At 34.4% G+C, this 18,998-nt stretch overlaps 4 protein-coding genes and 2 non-coding genes across 7 annotated transcripts; 3 read left to right on the forward strand and 3 right to left on the reverse strand.

The window, feature by feature from the left end:
* Nucleotides 1–86: 86 nt before the first annotated feature.
* On the reverse strand, nt 87–2,396 carry LOC104765978 (zinc finger protein WIP4). Its single transcript, XM_019240680.2, has 2 exons — nt 1,551–2,396; nt 87–702 (listed from the first exon to the last, which is right to left on the reverse strand). Exons 1-2 carry the CDS (start codon nt 2,178–2,180, stop codon nt 280–282), a joined length of 1,053 nt encoding a protein of 350 aa, XP_019096225.2. The 5' UTR covers nt 2,181–2,396; the 3' UTR covers nt 87–279.
* A 2,948-nt stretch (nt 2,397–5,344) lies between these two features.
* TRNAS-GCU (transfer RNA serine (anticodon GCU)) lies at nt 5,345–5,424 on the reverse strand. The gene has a single exon. It is a non-coding gene; the product is annotated as a tRNA-Ser (tRNA).
* Nucleotides 5,425–5,546: 122 nt separating this feature from the next.
* On the forward strand, nt 5,547–7,232 carry LOC104765979 (uncharacterized). The gene is made up of 2 exons (XM_010489774.3): nt 5,547–5,751; nt 6,048–7,232. The coding sequence occupies exons 1-2, from the start codon at nt 5,738–5,740 to the stop codon at nt 6,901–6,903; spliced, it is 870 nt and encodes a 289-aa protein (XP_010488076.2). The 5' UTR covers nt 5,547–5,737; the 3' UTR covers nt 6,904–7,232.
* A 3,890-nt stretch (nt 7,233–11,122) lies between these two features.
* Nucleotides 11,123–11,991, forward strand: LOC104765980 (cyclin-dependent protein kinase inhibitor SMR13). The gene has a single exon (XR_015591273.1). It is a non-coding gene; the product is annotated as a cyclin-dependent protein kinase inhibitor SMR13 (transcript).
* Nucleotides 11,992–13,976: 1,985 nt separating this feature from the next.
* Nucleotides 13,977–16,332, forward strand: LOC104765983 (nuclear transcription factor Y subunit A-9). The gene is made up of 6 exons (XM_087501965.1): nt 13,977–14,256; nt 14,561–14,816; nt 14,921–15,006; nt 15,093–15,167; nt 15,537–15,701; nt 15,811–16,332. The coding sequence occupies exons 1-6, from the start codon at nt 14,254–14,256 to the stop codon at nt 16,123–16,125; spliced, it is 900 nt and encodes a 299-aa protein (XP_087358091.1). The 5' UTR covers nt 13,977–14,253; the 3' UTR covers nt 16,126–16,332.
* LOC104765982 (uncharacterized) lies at nt 16,284–18,786 on the reverse strand. Of its 2 annotated transcripts, none has more exons than XM_010489776.3 (5): nt 18,524–18,786; nt 17,808–18,122; nt 17,396–17,600; nt 16,916–17,144; nt 16,284–16,752 (listed from the first exon to the last, which is right to left on the reverse strand). In XM_010489776.3, exons 1-5 carry the CDS (start codon nt 18,620–18,622, stop codon nt 16,530–16,532), a joined length of 1,071 nt encoding a protein of 356 aa, XP_010488078.2. In that variant the 5' UTR covers nt 18,623–18,786; the 3' UTR covers nt 16,284–16,529. The 2 variants fall into 2 exon arrangements, with proteins under 2 accessions (XP_010488078.2, XP_010488079.2); XM_010489777.3 differs by having other exon boundaries at nt 17,808–18,119; nt 18,524–18,714.
* Between the last annotated feature and the right edge of the window lie 212 nt (nt 18,787–18,998).

Genomic DNA, 18,998 nt, shown 5'->3' on the forward strand with positions numbered 1-18,998 from the left:
ACAGACCGACCCATTATCTTAATTCACATGTTATACTGTGTATATATATATTTGAATCAACCACTTTTAAAAGTGTTGATAAAGAGGATTTAAACGAAAAACTTAGATTACTTAAATAAGACACATTCTAAAAACTTTAACAAAGACCTCAAAATACAATAAAGCTTAATAATTAATACTAGCAAATCCCCAAAAAAAAAAAAAGCTAAAGAAGAAGAAGATACAAAAGCATGAAGCATGCAATTAATGCACGAGACAACAACAACAACACAGAGACGATCATTCTTGCTGCTCGACATCAGAAGCAGCCTCCTCGTCCTCATGATCAATTCCACAGCAAGGGACATGACCATTCCCAAAGGCCTTGACATGGTCCTTAAGAGACCTCTTGTGCTTGAAATCCGATCCACATGAGCAATACCATAGCTTCCCACAGTTCTTTTCGTGCGTCCTCCAATCTCCTTTGACCGCAAAAGACTTCCCACATCTACGACACGCAAAGGGCCTCACACCGTGCTTTCTCTTGTAATGTGTCTGAAGCGTACGGAAGTCCTTGAGCGGCCTTGCCCTCGGGTGGTCTATGTTGTTTTTGCACCCTGGTGCACAGCAGTAGCAAGGCAGCTTCAGCATCGCCGTTGGTTGTGTCCCTCTCAGCGACTCTGGTCCTTTCCTGTATTGTGAGCCGTGTCCCCACATGTGCATCTAATAAACATTTCATCACAATATTAGAACATATGTTTGTTTGCGTTTAATCATTTATATTTGATTTTATGATCAAATGGACATTTCAGGTTAGCATCCAAACTAATCCTGAAACAGGCTGTTGTCAGACGGTAATTAAATTCTTCTTTTTTTCAAAACTAATGATCTTTATAATATAAAATAATGGAAATGTTCCAGGCGTTAAAAGAAAAGAAAGATCTAAAACTGTGTGATTAGGGTCAATAGGAATAAAAATATCATATCTATGATATAAGCTAGTGTGAAGATTTAAAGAGGTATAGAACAATCTGCAAGACATTTATCATCCTCTTTTTCTTTTACTTTTTAGGGTAATGAGTGTTGTTTAGTAGAACTGCGCAAAAATCAAGAGAGGCAATACAAATGGTAGAGGAAGACTGATCATATATATTTTAGGGTTTGAAAGAGTCAGTATGAAAAAAAAAACTGTTGGTTAAAGAAGATCTTCTTGATTTTAAAACCTATTGATTGATTTTAGTTGATCTTTTCATAGCCATCAATCCATCGTACAGCTGATGACTTGTACCATCAAATAAAAAGTTATTCTCAAGTTCTAATAGTAATAATTATTTCGAAAAAGTCCTAGTGTGTACTAAGGATTTTCTCATGATGAAGATTTTATAAAAATCAAAAACACAACGAGAATTAGTATTTAGAAAAACACTCATTACCCTAAAAAGTAAAAGAAAAGTGTATGAATTAAGATCCATTTTCAAGAACAAGAAAAAAAAGTAAAAGTTGAATATCATTCTAGGGCAAGTAGCAACTAAATAAAGTTAGGTTTATTGGATGAATTAATATATCCTTACTTGCATGTTGTTGTATCTGTTGAAGGTCTTGAAGCATAGAGGACAAGTGAACTGTGTAGGACCCATCAGAATCTGAGAAGGAGTAGGGATCCAAAAGTGATGAAGATGATTACCCCTTTGTAAGCCACCATGACCATCATCATGATCAGAAGCAAGAGTAAATTCTACTCCTTGATCTTGATGATGCTCTTGGTCGTCGGTGGAATCAAGGACCACATCGCTGCTGCTGCTTCCACCATCACCGAGGTTTGGTAACCCTAAATGAAGATCCACGGTTACATCATGATGATGGGTTTCTTGGCGTTGATCAAGATCATGATCAAGAAAGTTTGAATTAGAAGAGGTTTCTGTCGTCTCCATGAAATAGTACTCACGATGGTGATCAACAATAGGTTCTTGATGCTTATGGATGGGGCTTAAGCTAAGGAGAGGGAGAGCTTCTCTAAGTGGAGGAGAGTCAGGTGAAGTAGGGTTATGATGATTTGTGTTGATGTTTGGGTTTGTGGTATGGTGAGGGTAGTAGAAGTTGCCATGAGAGTTGTAGATGCGTGAGAGAGAAGTGGAATAGTTAAAGCTATAGTCATAGTAGTCGACGTATCCATTGTTGAAAATGCAAGCTGGATCAGACATTAAAGACAGAGAGAGGGAGAAGGCAAGATATCTCTAGATGATGGGGTTTATGTGAAGGAAGCCAGATATGCATGTATATGTGGGTGTGTGTATGAGTGAGTATATACAGGCATGTGTATTATATAGATGAGTGTTGTGATGTGACAAAGCGGTGGAAAATAGCATATGATAATTGATAGAAAAGGGTACGGAGAAGATAGTAGGTAGAAAAGAAACAAGGAGAACGTTTGAAGAAGGGAAAAGAAAACTGACTATCTTGGGACTCGAAGTGCACGCACGTATTTATTAAAAAATAAAGTCAATTATTAAATCTTTATGAAACAAAATAACCATATAAGCAAGGGAGTATTACTATTGTCACAAACTATATAAGATCGGGGCTAAAAACCGGACGTGTGTAAATATGGTGTACCACAATATATTCTGAAGGGAGTGTGCCTTAAAGTTCGGGGTATAGATTTTGCTGTTGGTAAATAATACATGTTTTTGGTCCATGACTCTGTAGTTAAAAGGGGTAGCCAAAGGCCAAAAACCTCAGGGTAGGCCAAAAAAGACGGTCGATATCACCTAATAGGCTAATATATTAGAATGATTACTAGATTTAATCGGTTGTTAAAAAAAAATTAATCATCGTATGAAATTTAGCCTATATGTTTATAAAAATTTGATTAAAATTAATATAAGCACGCGTCTTTTGAATATATTGATTAAGATCACTAATCAAATCAAATTTATGCGTATCATCTTTAGGTTAAATGTTGTATATATAGTTCATATGTATTGTTGTTGGTTTGATGCGTTTGAATTTTGATACCGATCCCTACCAATAACAGCTTTTTAACTGAGCAAAAGAAATAGTACAATAGACAAAACATAGTATGGAAAGGATAAAAAAAATGGACAAGATCGTCAATCAATGATAAAAGTTTGTCTCCTTTAATGTCTAGAAGTGAATAATAAAATGTATGAAGAGAAAGATGAAGTATAGAATCCAGATGATAAATATTTTGGTTTTGTGGGGAGTTTGATCGCATTGGAAAAGAGATGGTCGTGATCCAGGACAGCACTTGCGTTGGTGGCCTCATCTCTATGTCGGCTCGGCTTCAGAAACATATTACTTGGAAACCCCAAATCTTTATTTATTTATTAATTAACATAACGTATAATTAGTAAATGAATATCAACTAAATGAATTTTTACAACAAAAAACTAGAACTGACAAAGATTATACAGTATGTTCCGACGTTGGATGTAAGAGTAACCCTTAATTTTTATGTTCAGGTAATTTAAGAAGCTAGTTTACTTCATGCATCCAGAGCTAGCATCAAAACCCCCTAAAACCTAAAAGACACTTGCTTCAGTTTTAAAAGATCCAACTTCTCATTAGTACTATTTTTCAACTATACAACAAACTATGTATGTGTGTCGTTTTCAAAATTATTACATTCGTTTGTTTCAATTTGTGGATGTAAAATACTAGGGAAGGTGTGACTGTTTTTAATCGCAAAATTTTGATGATATCTAAATAAAGAAAAGACCATTATTGTTCACTAATTAAATTAGAGATCTTGTTGCAAATTCTCCTATCTTTTTAGATGTTATATACCTTGAGTAGTAAGAAAACCCGCAAATACAAGTCTACAACCACTAGATTGATAAGATGGCCTAATTTGTTGAGGTCTATAGGCTCTATACAGTACTTTGCGGGTATATCATATGCACTCCAGCACACGTGAATGGCCAATGTTCCAAAAAATGGTGAATATAGTAGTATTTAGTCATAGTTTAGTGTGTCTGCGGACTATTTTAGTATTAAGATAATTCTATGTATTCAGATTACGTTAACCTAGCTAGTGGTTTTTGATTGGTCGAAACCATGATCGGTTATGTGCACTCTCGACTAGTTTATGATCTTCTTAAATATACTGGCGGTGGATTCTAAGATGAAGAAGAGTTGGTTATATATAAATGTAGTTCTACGAACAAATAATATTTTCTTTCCTATTGGGAATAATTAATTTCTTTTCCTCTTAAAGGGTATTCTTGATTTAAATTGTTTCTTATCACATTTTGCTAGTTTCTCATGCATAGAAACCAATTTTAACAATATCAAAATGTTGTCGTAGTAAGATGCGACATTGTAAGACGAAGGGGGTCAAAATTAGTGGGTTTGAATAGAACTTGCATTGGTCGCAATGTATGAACTCGGAAAGATTGGGCCAGAAAGTCAAAATAATGTATAGAACATGTTGATTTGCTATTAATTGGTTCGAATCAGATTAGATTAAAATAAATCAGTACATGTTCCCGAGCAAGCACGAGTGTGTGTGGTGGATTTTTGTATATGAACCTTTTTTTTTGTGTAAGTGCATATATAAGTGCGTTCTTTAATCTCTCTAGTGTGTCTTATATGTATACTTTGTTCTCTCTTCTCAGACATTTGTATCTATATGCGAACCTCGTGTTAATTTCACTTTTTAAAATGTTATTATATTTTATAATATAAAAAAGTCTTTGTATATATGTGTGTGTATACAAAAGTGCATATAAAAAAGTCTTTGTATGTGTATAGTATTTATGTTCTTCCAAACTATTTTGCTTTTGGGATTGGCCATGATGTTATATTTCTATTTAAAAAATTGCATTCTAATTTTTATAGTTACTTGAATGAATTAGTCTACACACTACAGTATAATTATTTCACATTTTTTCCAAAAAGATATTGATCATGGGACATCTCCTTTAGATGTATACTTGGGTGAATAATACATTCTTCGATGATCAATATTGTTTTCTTCCACATTTGTGAATCTCTAATACATTCTTTGATGGTTTCACATTGGTACTTGATAGCCATATAAATATTTAAAATCAATATTAGGTCTTGTTACACTAAAATAATTTGTTTTCACTACGCTGATCATCTTGACCATTTATACTCTCTCTAACCCCCCCAAAAAAAGCTTAACGTTTTAGCCATATACTGTATGTTGTAGCCACTATACTACCTTAACCAATCCATATTTTTAAAATTTGTAACTCGCAGGATTTAAAATTCCCGCCTCAAACATTTTCTAGCACCGGCACTACTGTACGTGAAAAAAAAAGCCAAAACATGTTTTATCAAAAAAAAAAAAAAAAGAAACTTTTAGACAAAAAGCTATCGTCGCCTGAGAGATTCGAACTCACGCGGGGAGACCATGTACTTAGCAGGCACACGCCTTAACCACTCGGCCAAAGCGACTGTTTTGTTATTGTATTCATTCACAAACTTATAATCCTTACAAAAAACAAAATTAGCACGAAGGCTGATCCAACAAGATTATCTTGAATGTATTAAAAAGCCCAAGCCTTTATAAGCCCAATACCCTTTATTTTCCTTCTCTGATTTTTTTTTTTTTTTTTTCCTTTTCTTTTTTTTTAATCAAGAAAGATTTCGAAGGGCACGGTTTCGAATTCAAGGCTCAGAGAAGGAGAAGAAGAAGAAGAAGAAGCTCCTCGAAAATTCCAATCGATTTGATCATCCAAAAACAGGCTACACAGCGTAGGGAGAGATAATGTTCTACAGAGGGTAAGCCCTATAATTATCTCTGATTTGTTCGCCAATGATTTTTGATTTCATTAGTTCCCGCAATTAGGGTTTATTTGTATTCGTTTGTGTATGGTTTCAATTCAATCCTGAATCACTTCAATTTCATCTTCTGGTAATGTTACTTTGTTCTCTTCTTTCGGATTTTTATTTGACCTGTGATCTCTCTCTCCCTGAATGGTGTAGTGTAAAAGTCTTGCTTTAGTTTTTAAATTAGATGTTGTTTGTTCAAGAAAGTTTTGAACTTTAGCTGTGATATGTTGTGTGGTGAATGCTAGATATGGAGATGGTCCTGATGGGCGTGAGATGGGACCAAAGCGTCAAAGAATGATTGATCAAGGTCCTCCTGGACCATTCTATGGACCTCATCCTGGTTCTGGCTTTATGTATAACCCTTATGGTTTTGTTCCTCCTCCTCCACCTCCTCCTTTTCCTGTGGTTCGACTCCGTGGTTTACCCTTTGACTGCGCTGAGCTTGATGTTGTAGAGTTTTTTCACGGTTTAGATGTGGTTGATGTCTTGTTTATTCACAAGAACAATAAGCTCACTGGAGAAGCCTTTTGCGTTCTTGGTTATCCCCTCCAGGTCGATTTTGCTCTTCATAAGAACAGGCAGAACATGGGAAGGAGATATGTCGAAGTTTTTAGGAGTACTAAACAAGAGTACTATAAGGCTATTGCTAATGAGGTTGCGGAATCTCGTGTCCATGGTATGGCTAGTGGTGGGGGTGGGGGTGGTGGTGGTGGAAGTGGAGGTGGAAATGGCGGTGGTGGAGGCGGAGTTAGTGGTGCAAGTCCACCTCGCAGCAGACATGTGCAGAGGGCTAGGTCTACTGATGATGGGAAAGAGAACATTGAGCATACGGGTATCTTGAGGTTGAGAGGATTACCGTTCTCAGCGGGAAAGGAAGACATACTTGACTTCTTTAAAGATTTTGATCTGTCTGAAGACTCTGTTCATGTTACTGTTAATGGTGAAGGGAGACCCACTGGGGAAGCGTTTGTGGAGTTTAGGAATGCGGAAGAGTCACGGGCTGCAATGGTCAAGGATAGGAAGACGCTTGGGAGCCGTTACATAGAATTGTTTCCTTCATCGATTGAGGAGTTAGAGGAGGCACTATCAAGAGGAAGGTGATACAACATCTCTCTCTCTCTCATGGTACTTTCCATCATACCTCTTCTAAATGGTTATCCTAAGATCACAATTCCGATTGCATTGAGGGTTCCGGTTTTGATGTACTATCTGGTCAAGAATACTAGCGGGTCTTTATCCATTCTTTAGATTTTGTTGTGCTGTATTATTGGTCAAGATTTTTCATGCACCTGGAATCAATTAGAAGTAAGTTTTGAATCAAATGGGTGCTTAATGATCTTTTGATCCACTTGTGTTGTTTATCGTAAGAACCCTTGTTGGATTGTAACATTAGGCTTTACTAAAGTTGTTGAAAGAGAAATCTTGATTGATACTCTTGTCTCAGGGACATGTTGTTATACCGTCACCGTCTCAAGGTCGTCAGAAACCTTGAAAAGATGAATCGTTTTGGAATCTTTGTAGTAATTTCTAAACAGACTAGTAAAAGCAATTTGTCTTCATTGATATTTTACTTTCGTGACAAAACAAAAACAGTATGGAGCATTACTCTGTATATATATGTTCTTTGTTACTGTTAGTTTTGTTTTTGGTTTTGTGGAAGGGTATGAATCGATTCTCTTAACAATGCTTCCTACATTATTTTATACTAGGTTTTATACTAAATTATAAATTAATGTATTTTAAATAATATTTTTTAATTTATTTAGTTTTTGAATTCCCAATTAATTAAATTTTATTTAATTAATTTGTAATTTTGTTTAGAATATTTTTTCTTCTTCTTACGTTTTATCTAGTTTATAACTTAATTATATTAAATTTGTTATTAGATAGAATATAAAGTTTTAAAACACTTAGTTTTGTTTTCTATAATTAAACAAAGGTATATGCCTATATGGTATGTTAGTGTATATTTTTATGTGTATACAATTTTTTTTGTTGGAATATTAAGAATGTGTTGTAGTATGTGTAATATTTTGTAGTTCATATACTAAATAATTTATAAGTTAATTTTCCAAACTATGACTACAAATCTATAATATATAAAATAAACTAATAGTTTTAGTGTTGGTTTTATAGTCCAAACCCGCCATGCTAGGCGGATCACGCAACATGTTCAAAGATTTTTAATCTGCAAAAACTCATCATACGAAACCCATGAAAGTAAAATATAGTATGTGAGGCTAAAAGTCACTTTTTAACAAATCAGTTTTTCAAATTTTTAAAGAACAATACCTTTTCACTCACCTCCTTATAAAATAAGGAAATAAAATCTGTATATATTTACAATTATGTTTTTTACCTTTTAAAAACACTTAGTTTCTATAAAAAAAAAATCAAACATAAATATAATTAATTTGTTTATTAAATTAATTATTTAATGTCAATGGCATACCTGTAAATAAGTGTCAACTCCATGATTTATTTTATAAATATCTCAAAAAAATGTATATATAGATGTAGGGACAAAACCATTGGACATATATGTATCAATAGACAGTATAATACAAATGGTAGAATAGTTGTTATTTGTTAGGTATTGTTTCTTGCCCTTTTTTCACTTCGACTACCACATCTAAAACTGACCAGGTAATAATATCAGAAAAATGAACGGCTAGATCAAACTACTTGTTAGCACGATTCTGGAAATATCATTATGCAAGCAGCAGAAACTTTGGGGTTTTCCAATTTTAAACTGCATCTCATGTCTTTATCATTCTGCCATCTTTGTACACATCTGAGAGGGAGTCTGATTGTTTTAGTTGATTTGTTTAAGAAGTTGAACAATAATAACATAGGAAGTAATTGTAAATAGTCTACTGTGACTGAATAGGATTAGAATGATTTTACATTGCAATCTTTATCCAAATCGTACGACAACTAAAACTTATATTCTCAAATAAAAAATTACGACCACAGATTATGTTACGTTTACATTTCAAGCATATAGAATCCCAAAATATATCAGTAAAAATACAGCAAGCTTAAGGTTCATATTACTAAACTTATATCCAAGAGAGAACCACTCTAAACTCCAATGACGATGATGATAACCTTTTGCCAATTAGTAATTAATGACACAACGGATTGAAGCACACTGACACATCTTTTTAGCCTTTGTCTTTGGACGATGGAGATCGAAAGATGGAATTTGGAGATACATATCATCACCAACGTTAGAGACTATAATACAAATTGTTAGAATAGTATTTAAAGATGGTTCTCTCAAGTATGCTTTGTGACGGGACATCGACATCCATTAGAAATGCACGGTTCTTGACCTACTTTCGCGTTATCACACTATATATTAGTGTGATTATACCAAACGTTTGCACCCTGGTGTACGCTTAACATTGATGAAGGGGAATCTGTTTTTTGTTTTTTTTTATAATTGAAATGTTTATGAGTTGAACAATATCAAAAGTCATTGTAAATACACAATAGTAGCCACTAATTTAAAAATAATTGAAATAATGTATTTTTAAATAGCTGGCGAAAAGGTAATCATTGTTATATTTTGAAAAGCCTACAAATTAAACGAACTAATCATTTTGATGTGTGAATATGCTATAATGGAAGAGTTAGCTATATGTGGGTGGCCGAAGGACGAAGGTGAGTTATACAATATATCCAAGAATCGATGGTAATGAAAGCTTAAACTGAAACAAAAAGAGTTATGACATAGTCTAGTTGTTTAATAATCTCCCAATATTATATGCCCTCTCTAAAAGAGTTTCGATAGCTATTTTGTGTAACACATTTAATTAGTTTGATATCAAACTTTTATATGAATATTCTACTATTTGCTAAGAACTTTTTGTAATTCGTTTATTAAGTGTGAAACCAAAGACTTATCGGAATGCCACTTGCATTGTGAATCCTATGTTTAGGATCCCATGACAATAACCAATCGCGCATCAATATGTTCGTACTTTTTTTGTGTTTATAAAAGGGTTCTAAAGTTTTTAATTCATCTTTTTAAAAATTCAAGATTTCCAACAACGAAAAAAGTATTGCATAAATGATACTTATAGTAAAATTCGTACAACAACCTCAACTAAAATCAGAAAATAGTTAGTTGGCGGGCGTACATAGAACCGTATAAGTAGTTTATCCTTTGTATTACATTGAATTTGCATGTCAGCCCACGTGATTTTCTTCTTACATCAAAGTTTGTGTTAACTTTTTTATCTTATTATTTTTCTTCTATTTTCCCTCTATTCCATTTTTATTTTATTTTTATATAAAATGTATTCCTTTTCTTATGCAGTGTAATGTAATACTCCATGTTTTGTTTTTTAGTCTTCAAATATATTTTTAAATAGATGTTCTTGATTTGGTTTATCGTAATAAGGTTATGAAAGTTTTATGTGACCAGTAATTTACCGTTTTAGTCTCAAAACTATTTGGACGGCAGAAAGTGAGAGAAAACGTAGTTAATAGTGTAACCTCATCTACTCAAAAAGTGAAAACAATTAATAAAGAGAAATGGGCAAAAAAGGTCAATTTTCTCGGTTTGTCGTTGTCGGGTCATATGTGCATCCAAATCCAAATAATATTTAACCAATTTGGGGGCCTTCAGCTCAGTGTGAGAAGACTCTCTCTCTCGTCCGACACCAATTATATATGTATTAAATTGGAATTTTTTTTACAAGTTATTTCCAAAAGTTACAGTCACCATGTGAATTGTGAAAGGGTTCAAGTATGTGCACCAGCCAGCACCACCACTGTTAATCTGAAGTTATGACATCATGTATGTTACCATATACAGAGATATCCTTGTTTTATCTGTGCACCGGCACTACTGTTAACTTGACTTTTTGACGTCATGTATGTTACCTTACAAAAAATATCCATGTTTTATTGTTCTACTGGTATAATTAGGATCCTATATCTGAAATCCTAAAATAATAATTATAGTATTATACTATGTAAATGATATGGATAAATATATTTATCGTCAATTAATTTTGTATTAAAAACTCATAGTTTTCAATATATCATTGGCACATATCTTTCTTTGATATTACCACTTGGGCAACCTCTATTCTTGTTAATGCTTATGCTCATAGTCTTTAAAATTGCAAATAAAACTATCTATATTTATTACACGCGTTTATCTTGATCCTTAAAGAGAATACTCTTTTCACCTTTTTAAAGATCAATCCATCACTTTTTTTTCCTTTTTCTGTTCGACTCAGTGAAAAACTTTTGATAGTCAAAATTTAGAAACTTTAAAGTGACACTCCCACTAAGTTTTTGACTCGTATTTTCATACTATATATGCTACGTAGGCAAGTAAGCAACGACTCTCGTCTCCTCTTCTCTCTCTCTATGTCTCTCACCTAACCTTGCAAAGAAAAAGAAAAAAAGAACCACCTTACTATTTCTTTTCTTTTTTGAGAAAACCCTCTTGGTTAAGGTCTAAAGATGGCATCAAAAAAAGCAAGAAAACCAAATCGAGCTGATAAGATACTCACAAGAAGCCATTTCAAGAAACAACTTCCACAACACAACAGCACCAACACCAGTACAACTCTTGATCAAACATCTGCATCTAGTGTTGTGTCTACATGTTCTTCTTCAACGACTTCGTTTTCTCCTCCCTCTCCTTCCCCGACGGTGCTAGCTTCTTCACCAGGCGGCGGCGGTTGTTGTACTCCGAAAGCTCAGAAGTCTAGGATACCGGAGATGCTGACGTGTCCACCGGCGCCTAAGAAGCAAAGAGTCACACAGAATAGCGTGTTACGACGGAGGCAGATCGTTTTCTTTGCTCCTCCGGAGATAGAGCTCTTCTTCGTCAACGCACACGATCGATGAACAACTTTTTAAGTTATTAATTAGCTTTTTTTTTTTGGTTAGGATTTGATAGAGAAAGTAGTATAAGTAGCTGATCAAAAGTTCATCTCTTTGATTTTGTTAATACAATAACGAAGAGTATCTTATAATATTTCGTGTGATGTTTTTTGTTATCTTCATTTTGGTAAATTCATGAGATGTTTTTTCCTATTTTGGTTTGTTTGGCTTTCTTTTTTTCATTATTTTGGCGCTTGTCTTTTTGGGATGATTTGAATTAAGTCGGTTTGAGTTTTTGTGGTAGGGTATATCGGAAATCAACTATGATTTAAACTATAATTGATACCATTACCACCCCTTTAGTTATTTAATACTTTTCTTGCTTCACTTTTTTCTAAGTGCTATGTGTTAGGTTCTTACTCAGTACTGACTTTAATTTCTGGCCTATTATTATTAGCTTTGTCAGTTATTGTAATTTTGATGTGGATTGAGTTTTTCTTTTGGTTTCACCTAATGTGTTGTTCTTCCTCGCTAGTTCGTTCATTATTTGCTTTGATCGATCGTTTGTACATGATCCTCGTTCACTTGACAGTAAAAATTCGGTTAAGTGAAGTACTACTTCTTAGTTAGTCGTTTTTAATGAGGAAGTTCTTGATCTTATATATATATGCAGATATTTATACAAAAATATTTGATTGAGAAACAATCACTTTCTACATGGAACTTCGCACTGAGTTTTAGGTCCAATAACATTAACACCGCATAGAAAGGAGCATAAATTAATTTTACTAAGTCAATCTTCAGCAACTATATAATATAGAGGTAAAATTTTATATGCATATGTGTGCACACACTTCTAATTCTAAATAAACTATTATTACCTTCTCTCTATCAATTAAAAGAGTATATAGTTAATGAGATGCTGCACATTCTTTTAATTGTGTAAGTAATATATAATGGGGGATGATATCACTAACCAAATCCCACTATCAATCGTTTTCTGAAATCTAATTCCAAATAAGTATATAATATCTCAAAGTTTAGTGTCTATATAAACTTTTATTGAATGCATCTTTTCGTTCCACTTCTTTTAACTTCAAACATGTAAAGTTGTAAACTAATGTTCACTAATTAGAAAATATAAGATATGTTATAATATTAGTGAAAGCAAAGAGACGAGAAATATGTGAAGAGTTAGTGGGGATGGCCACAGTGTCGAGGCCAGAGAGGATAACATCCGCCAAGGGAATCCAATGAAGCGACTCGTGCGGCTTCTCTCATTATTTTTCTTTCTCTCTTTTTTCTTTTCATCTATAGTTTTTTTTCATAAAAAAGTTAAAAACACACATCTTTATCACATCATCGATAATACAGAAATGATCATTCTTTTTAGAAAAACAGAAAAGATTATTCTCAACCATTTTACGTTTTACTTGGAATGTACAAATCCATATACAATGGTCAAAGTATACAATGGTCAAAGTAATCAAAAGTGTCATTGAATTAGAGATGTGCAAAACGAAACTCCATAAAGTAAACAAGGAATTTCTAAGCCAAAAGACCCAAAATTTATCTATAAAAAAAGAAAAGCTAATTGATTGCTTGAGAAACGACTCAGAGGATAAGAAAGATTTTCATCAAAAAGAAAAAAAAAACGGAGAAGAAAGATTTGACACAAAGAACAAAAAAACACTTATCATGATGATTGTATTTTTAATTTTTGATTGATAACCAGAACATAACTCCATTTTACAAAAAGTTATGAATCGCATATTCTTTTAAATAAAATATGTTATTTATTTTATTCATAAGCAATTCCAATTCATAAATACCACTAAATTTTTTTTTTCCAAAAATACAACAAAATTAATACTACAGTTTAACCATTCATAAAAAACCATAAAAACCAAACTCTAAACCTTATATCCAAGAAACTAAACAAAAACCTAATTTGTTTTAAGTTATAATCCCTTTAAAATCATTTGTAGTGTTTGTGTTATTTTCCTACTAAAAAAATTTGTAGTGATATCTTTGGAAAAAACCTAATGATGATACTTTTGAAACAAAAACTTATTTTAGTGGTATTTTTTAGGTATCTTCTTTTAAAAAAGTCTGTATAAACTTTTGTTTTGCATTTTTGATTAATCTACAAAAATTTAAGATGTTCAAAAAGAAAGAAAAAAAGTTAAGATGTTGGGCCTTCTCAATAGAAGGCCTTATTCCGGTAATAAGCCCAGAGAAACTAAACAATACTCGAATTATTATTCTATTCAATAGATTCATCCCCAATAAATAAGTTGAAAAAGTGATGTGTTGCCGCCGTTCACGTGGACAGCACGTGTCAACCAAGATTCAAAACAGAACAAAAAACTTAAATACTTTTTGGTAGTTCCTCCTACGACGATCAAATACAACAAAAAAATATATTAAATAATACATTAAATTCAATTCCATAAAAATTGCTTTTTTTTTTTTTCCTTCCTTCCTCTGACTGGAAACTTCCTCAGATCGTTCCATCTTCCAAAGGCGGAAGCGTATCCTTCAAATCACCGTGGACGCCTCCTCTCTCCGAGACGGTCTCCTACGTTTTTAGATTGAATGGTATGTTGATTCTTTATTCAAATCGTTCTTGTTGTGATTGCATGAAGCTGCTTATACCTTCCTTCTAGGGGTTTTGTCTTCTTCTGTTCTTCCTCTCTCTCTCTCCCTCTCTCAAAATTCTCAAAGTTTCGAAATTTAAGTCTGATTTGGTGGATTCTATCTTTGAACGTTTCTGGGTTTTTGCTTGTTCCTTGTTTCGTTGAGTATTGGGAGGAGTCAAAATTGCTAAAGTTTTGATTTTTGTTGTTGTTCTGTTTGGATTAGGTAGTCGTACGTCATCACTAACAGTTGGATTTTTGAATAGGGAATTGAAGACATGCATTCAAAATCTGACGGTGGGGAAAAGATCGATTCAGAGGTTCATCGAACATCGTCGTCTTCTATAAATAGTTTAAACCTTTGGCAGCGTGCAGCAGCTGCCTGCAATGCGAATTCTGTTATGGAAGCTGGAGATAAACCTTCTAAGTCTATAACATTGGAATCAAATGGTCAGAAATCACCTTCCAATAGAGATGATAAGGCTAACAAAGAATCGAATGTGGCAACGTCTCCTCAGTCAGGTGCATTGATTTGCTCTCTTGGTGCTACGCTCTTGTGGATTTGCTTATAGTTGTTTTGAATTCTCCATCACCATAAGTGTTGTTGGTTTTATTTTGATTTGCAGCTGGAGATTACAGTGATAAAAATCAAGAACCTATGCATCCCTGCATCAATCAACCTCCTCACCCTCAACTTGTTGGCCACTCAGTTGTTAGTTTAGCTGATAGATATAAAATATTTTAGGAAACAATTTAGCTACGGTTGCTAACGGTTTGGTTTGGTTATGAATCATGCAGGGATGGACATCCTCAAATCCATACCAGGATCCTTATTATGCAGGAGTGATGGGAGCTTATGGACATCATCCCTTGGTATATATGACTCTGTTTCCAAACTATTTTATAAGCTTTCCTGAAGCCTCAGCTAATTTTCTCTGTTGAGACTATCTGATTTGATCATTTGACATGTTTGGATGGTACGTCTACCATAATTCATGGCGGCTATTTGGGTGTGAAATGTGAGATTGCAGGTTAAAAAATATTCTTGTAGTTGTAGGTGGTTTGAAGTCTAGCGAGGTTATAATTGCCTAACACTGTTCTTGATATCTATTATGATTTAAAGTTGCAGTTTATTATTGGAGAGATTGGGAAATGCATTTGGTTATCAACAGGGTTTCTATGGCTCTTTTATTTTGTTAAGTTTCCATGTAAGTTTCTGATAAATAACACTTTCCCTGTCAGGGTTTTGTTCCATATGGTGGGATGCCTCATTCAAGAATGCCACTGCCTCCTGAGATGGCACAAGAACCAGTTTTCGTGAATGCTAAACAGTACCAGGCGATTCTGAGGCGAAGGCAGGCACGCGCCAAGGCCGAGTTAGAGAAGAAGCTAATAAAATCCAGAAAGGTAAATTGCGTCTTCTCATGAATAGTATTAGTTTCCTGAGATCTCTGATCCCAATGTGAATACATTACACTGCTTAATGCATCTTTTTCTTTGTTTGCGTGGTTCACAGCCTTATCTCCATGAATCTCGGCATCAACATGCTATGAGGAGGCCAAGGGGTACTGGAGGACGGTTTGCAAAGAAAACCAACACCGAAGCTTCACAGCGCAAAGCCAAAGAAAAGAGCAGTGGTAGTATTACTCAGTCCCCGACGTCATCTAATTCTGATCAAGGTGAAGCTTGGAATGTTGAGTATAGAACACCTCAGGGAGATGAGATGCAGAGCTCAGCCTATAATAGAAGGGAAGAAGGAGAGTGTTCAGGGCAGCAATGGAACAGCCTTTCCTCGAACCATCCTTCTCAAGCTCGTCTAGCCATCAAATGACCTCACAAGGCGGCAATTCATTCTTGGCTTTCTCTTTGTTGGCTTATTTGGTAGCAGCCATTGAAGAGTTTTTTTCTTTTTCTTATTTTGTACAAATACTTTTTGTAGCTTTGTGTCTTTATTTTTTTTCAGTTTGGGAATACTTCAAATGTTGCCGCTTTTCTTTGTCAACTCTCTCTTAAGTATTAAGTAAACATTTCTTAGCCACTGATAGAGCTTTTGACTGAGTTTTGAAGTTTTAAATACAAAACTATGTGATTGAAAACTAAATTCCAGAGTGTGCCAAAATGAAAGAGTAAAATGTACCACAAAATCTTCAAGACTTTCTTATAAGAACTCACCTCGTCTTGGTCACTTAAAGCTGACTTATTTGTTACAATGAACTTTCGTTTCTATATTTGTTTTTATGGTTTTAGATCAGGGTCAGTCCAACCATCAGCTTCCTCCTCACCTTGAGTTTCATCTAGGTCAGCATCTTCAGTCTGGTCAGGACCTGCTGCATCTGAGGAGTTGTTAGCCGCATCTGTGATATTCACAGGTTGCTGATTCTCCATCAAACCAGAAAGTGCTAGCTTTGGTGACCACTCTAGGACATCATCAATGATGTTAGACATCCTTCTTTGGTACCTGTATGAACAAAACTCATCACAATTCAACCTCTACTGCAACCAAATCCAAAAACTCAGAACCTGAAGCGATTAGATATGGTTCTACTAAGAAGGAGAACAAATTTCTTTTTAAAGCGGTTTAAAGCGATATATAGAGGTGGATATAAGAAGGGAGTGTATACCTGGCCCGAGCAGCTTCATCAGGGGCATGGTGCCTAAGCAGCATGACAGCAACAATAGCCACTACTGTGTAGAAAAGTCGAGATGTCCACTTGGGTGGTTCTTCCTCGTCTTTCTTTGGCCAGAAACGGAACAGTTCCTTCAATGTGGCTTCTTCGGCTAGAATGTTGGGGAAGACCCAGACACGCTTTCCCAAAAGAATCCACATAGCACCGAAAACAACTGCTCTCACTGCAATAGGAAATCCAGACGGACTAATCTTAGTATAAACCAAGTTAAAACTACATAAGTATATGACCCCCTAACTGGTGACCTGAATCAGTTAGGTATCCATATCTAGTAAATCATTGTCTAGCATTGCATAGTGGTAATTTGCTATTCTAACAATGCTCAATGGTAAAAGAAAACCAGATGTAGAGCCAATAACGGGTGAAAGACACTCCCAAACCCCACATCAACCAGTTTAAATGTGAAGAGCTTACCGAAAAGCAAAGAGAGAATCATCAAAAGAATGCCCGCGCATGAGTAGAGTACAATTAGTTTGCAACGGTGTGGGTACACAGGAAACAAACAAATTGCGAGAGTCAATACAGGCCAGAAGAAGGACAAAAGTGTTTGCCATAGTGGATGTCTTTTTTCGAAGGTCCATGCAAAAAAGGCATCATTTTCAGAGAAAGATTGATCATCCTGCGTTACAAAGGAAATAATGAAATCAAAACGCTGTTATACTTGCACTAATGAATGCATATCTTAACCAGAAAAAAAAACAAGAACCAAAGAGGAATGATGCTGTTGAATTAATTTGTGTAGTAAGTGGAAAAGGATGTTTAAAAAGATATGACAAGACAACAAGTTCAACAGAAGCTTTTCTCTAAGAAAGTAACTTCAACTTACACGGAAAATCTCGAGATGAGCAGGCCAGGTAGAGAGCTTTTTCTTCCCAGGACGAAGAGTTTTAGTAACACGATCACAGCGGACCAAAAGGTTCTTTCCCAACAAAACATTGGCAATATCGTCTGTATCGAGGTCTTTATCTTCTTCAAGAATCTCTTTCAAATCAGGGTTATTCTTCATAAAGCTCACAAAATCTTTGCCTCTAAAGTATTCAACTCGTGCTTGCTCCATAACAGCCCATCTGGATTCTAATCCCTTGTGGTCTCTAACTTTCTCAGCAAACAACTGAAACGTATCCTTCTTCACAGCTTTCTTCTAGTAAAGGAAATGACAATGTAAAAACAAAACAAAATTAAGCATATGGACAAAACATTAACTTCAATGCAATCATCATTTCACATTACCAAGGCCTTAAAAAAACAAACTTTGGCCATATCAGTGAATCAATTTAACATTCCACAGGTATAATTCACAACTCACAGAACCACAAAACAGTAAAAATGTGCTCAAAAAAATCCAAAAGAGAACACACATTTATGCGCATTCACATACAATTTAGCAAAAAATAATCATGAAAAAGTCCATTAATTCATATAATCAGAGGTTTCACGCTCGATCAGAGACTGAAACAGATCAAACTTAAGAAAACGTAACCTAAGAAGAACACAATTTTACAAAATGGATCAGAGAAAAAAATGAGAAAGAGGAGAACGAACCCTAGGTTGAGCATCGGAACCAGAATCTCTAACGGAGGTGGATGCAGATCCCGATGATCGTTTCACTCTCTTCTTCTCTGCTCCGACCGACTTCTTCATCTCTCTCTCTCTCTCTCTCCCTCTTCTTTCGAGTCGGAGAGTTTTTTTTTTCGATTTTTTTTTGTTTACAGATCCAAAATATTTTGTTTTTGTTATAACAAAAAAAAAATCTGGTTTTTTTGGTAAACCGTAGAATTCAGATTGCAAAAACCGGTTTGTATTAGGCATTGGATTATCAGAGTGTTAATCTCCTGTTAAATAGTCTAATAAAGATTTATTACCAAAGATGCTTGTAAAATAACGTAGACTATTAGCTTTCAATTTTTTTTAAATCTATTACTATTTAATATGAAAATTTTCAAATGTTTCACCTTTGAAGATTGAGTTTTACTGTATAAAATCTGTTACTATTTAATATTTAATATAAAATTTCATT

Source organism: Camelina sativa, chromosome 19, assembly GCF_030686135.1.
Source record: "Camelina sativa cultivar CO46 ecotype springtype chromosome 19, ASM3068613v1".
Taxonomy (NCBI): domain Eukaryota; kingdom Viridiplantae; phylum Streptophyta; class Magnoliopsida; order Brassicales; family Brassicaceae; genus Camelina; species Camelina sativa.

Coding starts and splice junctions, on each gene's coding strand:
- LOC104765982 (XM_010489776.3), bottom strand. CDS start 18,622: ATGAAGAAGTCGGTCGGAGCAGAGAAGAAGAGAGTGAAACGATCATCG. Junction 17,601..17,807: donor CTCATCTCGAGATTTTCCGT/GTAAGTTGAAGT, acceptor TTTGTAACGCAG/GATGATCAATCTTTCTCTGA. Junction 17,145..17,395: donor GATTCTCTCTTTGCTTTTCG/GTAAGCTCTTCA, acceptor TTCCTATTGCAG/TGAGAGCAGTTGTTTTCGGT.
- LOC104765978 (XM_019240680.2), bottom strand. CDS start 2,180: ATGTCTGATCCAGCTTGCATTTTCAACAATGGATACGTCGACTACTAT. Junction 703..1,550: donor ACAGATACAACAACATGCAA/GTAAGGATATAT, acceptor AATGTTTATTAG/ATGCACATGTGGGGACACGG.
- LOC104765983 (XM_087501965.1), top strand. Junction 14,817..14,920: donor GGCAACGTCTCCTCAGTCAG/GTGCATTGATTT, acceptor TTTGATTTGCAG/CTGGAGATTACAGTGATAAA. Junction 15,702..15,810: donor AGCTAATAAAATCCAGAAAG/GTAAATTGCGTC, acceptor CGTGGTTCACAG/CCTTATCTCCATGAATCTCG.